The sequence below is a fragment of the Gekko japonicus genome, unplaced genomic scaffold, assembly GCF_001447785.1.
Source record: "Gekko japonicus isolate JY-2015 unplaced genomic scaffold, Gekko_japonicus_V1.1 scaffold351, whole genome shotgun sequence".
In the NCBI taxonomy this organism is placed as follows: domain Eukaryota; kingdom Metazoa; phylum Chordata; class Lepidosauria; order Squamata; family Gekkonidae; genus Gekko; species Gekko japonicus.
Window position 1 is genome coordinate 64,477 of NW_015172561.1, and position 2,813 is coordinate 67,289.

Genomic DNA, 2,813 nt, shown 5'->3' on the forward strand with positions numbered 1-2,813 from the left:
CAGGGCAACAGTTGAACAGTTTTCGTGAGGGTTCAGATGGTTTAAGAGAATTTTCTTTGAGTGTTTCTGAAGAGTGAGGGATACTCTTCATTTGCCTGGGGTGGATTAAGACTTCTTCTTTTTGAGTGAGCAAAGGGGATTGGTGGTACCTCTGGAGCACCAAAACCCTTTCTATGTGCCTATAATTCTAAGGGCAAAGCTGCTAGCTCCTTGGATTTGACCTACAGTGGCCTGAATCCCAGGTTAATGGCTTTTAGACATTGCTGCATTATGCCAAACAGGTTGGACCTAGGGTTCCCAACAGGCCTGGAGAAAAGTGTTCTGCCCCTTTAATAGAAGCTTAATAGCATGTTATGTACCAGACAATTTGGGTTTTGTGTATTGTTCTGTTTTATTTTGTATAATTTTGTTTGGTCTAAAAAGCTATGAGTTATATAGACATGCCTGTTAGTAAATTGGGGGAATATTTACCAGACAATGTAATTTTCCATAAGCTTCTACTGCTCATACCCTTACATTAAGGCTCTGTTAAAGATTCTCCCTCCCCCCTCCAAGCCTGTTGGTAACCGTAGTTGCTGGTGGAAGGCTCCATGTACTGGTGGGTGTGGTTAGGCTAACAGCAGAGGCGGGAGAGACGATTTCCTCTGCCACCCCATCCTTCCTGTTGCGGGACAGTTGCGTGTGTTACTCTTGGGACTGTATAAACATGGCAGTATGCAAATCAAAAGAACGCTTATTCCTGTCCTTAAGACTATGTCCTCAAGTTCACTTTAAGTATGGTAAACATGTCAAAGGCCTGACTTCATGATGCCTTTCCAACTACAGCTCACTACAGCATCTTAAATGTAATAAATATCTGTTGTGTTGATAGGGGTTTTTTTGCTTTGCCTCACCAAATACTTGAAAGAAGATGGGAAAAGGTTACAAGGTGGTGGTGTGTGGAATGGCTTCTGTTGGGAAAACTGCCATTTTGGAACAGATTCTGTACAGTAACCACATTGTTGGTAAGAGCTATGTGTTTTTCTTTTGCACCTTCTAACTTATAAATATTAAATGTTAATTTAATAAATAATGTCACGAGACTTTATTTACTTCATTTGTACCCTGTCTTTCTCCCCAATGGGGATCTGAAGCACCTTTCAGCACTCTCTGCTCCTCTATTTTATCCTTACAACAACAACCCTGTGAGGGAGGTAAGACTGAGCGTGTTTGACTGGTCCGAGGTCACCAAGCAAGCTTCCATGGCAGAGTGGAGACCTCCCAGATCTTCGCCTGATACTCTCACTATGTTACACTGAAATCACCATAATTGTGGGGGTGGAGACCTCCCAGATCTTCGCCTGATACTCTCACTATGTTAAACTGAAATCACCATAATTGTGGGGGTAACCATGAAGTACTATTGCTAGTTATTATTGAATAGAGGCTCGACTGTATTACTTCTGACATGGCTAGATGTTTTGGTCTTAGGAGGAGGTTTGTTTATGTCGCACTGTGCACCAAGGACTCTTCCTTCCCTACTTTCTGCCTCAGGGCATCCATATGCCCTGATATCACTGTAGACTTTGTTGGGAGAGGAGTTGCGAGGCCCGTCGTGCAGTCCCCCACAGAATTATGTCCTTCGTATCCTATAGGAGTCAAGGTTAGAAGGGGACACTGCTGGAGGTTTCAGCAGGCCTCTTGCCTGCAGAGACAGGCCTGCTTGTGGGACACTTGAATCCTGGAATGAGGAAGAAATACACACTTGAGGATATTGTTGGAGTGGAGTTGCCGCTGAAGCATAGCTCAGCCTCTACTGATAGGAACCACATGTGAGGGAGGGGAATCCAGTGACAGGGACAACAGGAGGGGCAAGAGGGCACCCCACGGTTGCGTCTTCTGTTTTATAATTGTATTGCGATTTTAGATGGTGGTTCTTTTTTTGTTTGTTTTTGTAAGCTGCTCTGAGTGCAGCTTTGCAAGAGAAAAGTGGGGTGCGAGTACTTGAATAAATAAATATTTGCCTTGCTCATCATCTCTGAATAACAGAGGAAAAGGTCCAGTGTCAGATCTTGAGGGATGTCATTCCCCTACATGTGCATGGTGGAAGTGCTGCTGCATGTCCTTCCTTGAATGTTGTGGTTATTTTAGGGACTCTCCTTTGCTTTTGAAAACCACAGGCATGGAATGTAATGCGACTGTAGAGGATGTGTATGTGGCTCTGGCTGAAACCGATCGGGGAGTAAAGGAACAGCTACGTCTGTATGACACCAAAGGGGTGGAGGGAGTCGAACAGTTCCCCAGACATTACTTCTCTGTCGCTGATGGCTTTGTTTTGGTGTATGCTGTGAATTGCCTGGAATCCTTCCAGAAAGTTGACCAGCTCAAAAACGAGATTGACAAACTTAGAGACAAGAAGGAGGTAAGTGCCTGTTAAATTTTCAGTCGTATCTGACATATGATACTGTGTTTGTTAGAATATCGATGTATTTATATTTTATCTTATGTTTTAAAATATAGTTATTTCTCAAAAGTGGCCGAGAATGCCCAGTACCCAATAAAACTCAAAACAATAAAGTCACAAAATGCAAAGGACATCAACAATAGGTAAATATTGTTAGCTGAACAAGATATTCATTTCTGCATGCTGCAGCAGCAAGCCCTCTTTAAGAAGAGTGGCCCACACATACTTTCCTAAAAATGGCCAGCATCTAACAATGATGTTTTGTATGAAAGAAAATGGACATGTCACCCAACGTGAGTTTCCGAAACTTCTTATTAAGCAGCAGATTAAGCTGTTTTGCATGTGGCTGGCTGTGGACACCGGAGGGGGG

General features: G+C 43.3%; 1 protein-coding gene across 1 annotated transcript in view; it reads left to right on the forward strand.

Annotated features, from left to right (window-relative positions):
* Positions 1–910: 910 nt before the first annotated feature.
* The window catches only part of NKIRAS1 (NFKB inhibitor interacting Ras-like 1), an 11,077-nt gene continuing 9,174 nt past the window's right edge, over positions 911–2,813 (forward strand). Inside the window, exons 1-2 of the mRNA XM_015421241.1 lie at positions 911–1,004; positions 2,160–2,401. Of these exons, the coding sequence (XP_015276727.1) occupies positions 911–1,004; positions 2,160–2,401 (336 nt within the window). The remainder of the gene's footprint in view (positions 1,005–2,159; positions 2,402–2,813) is intronic.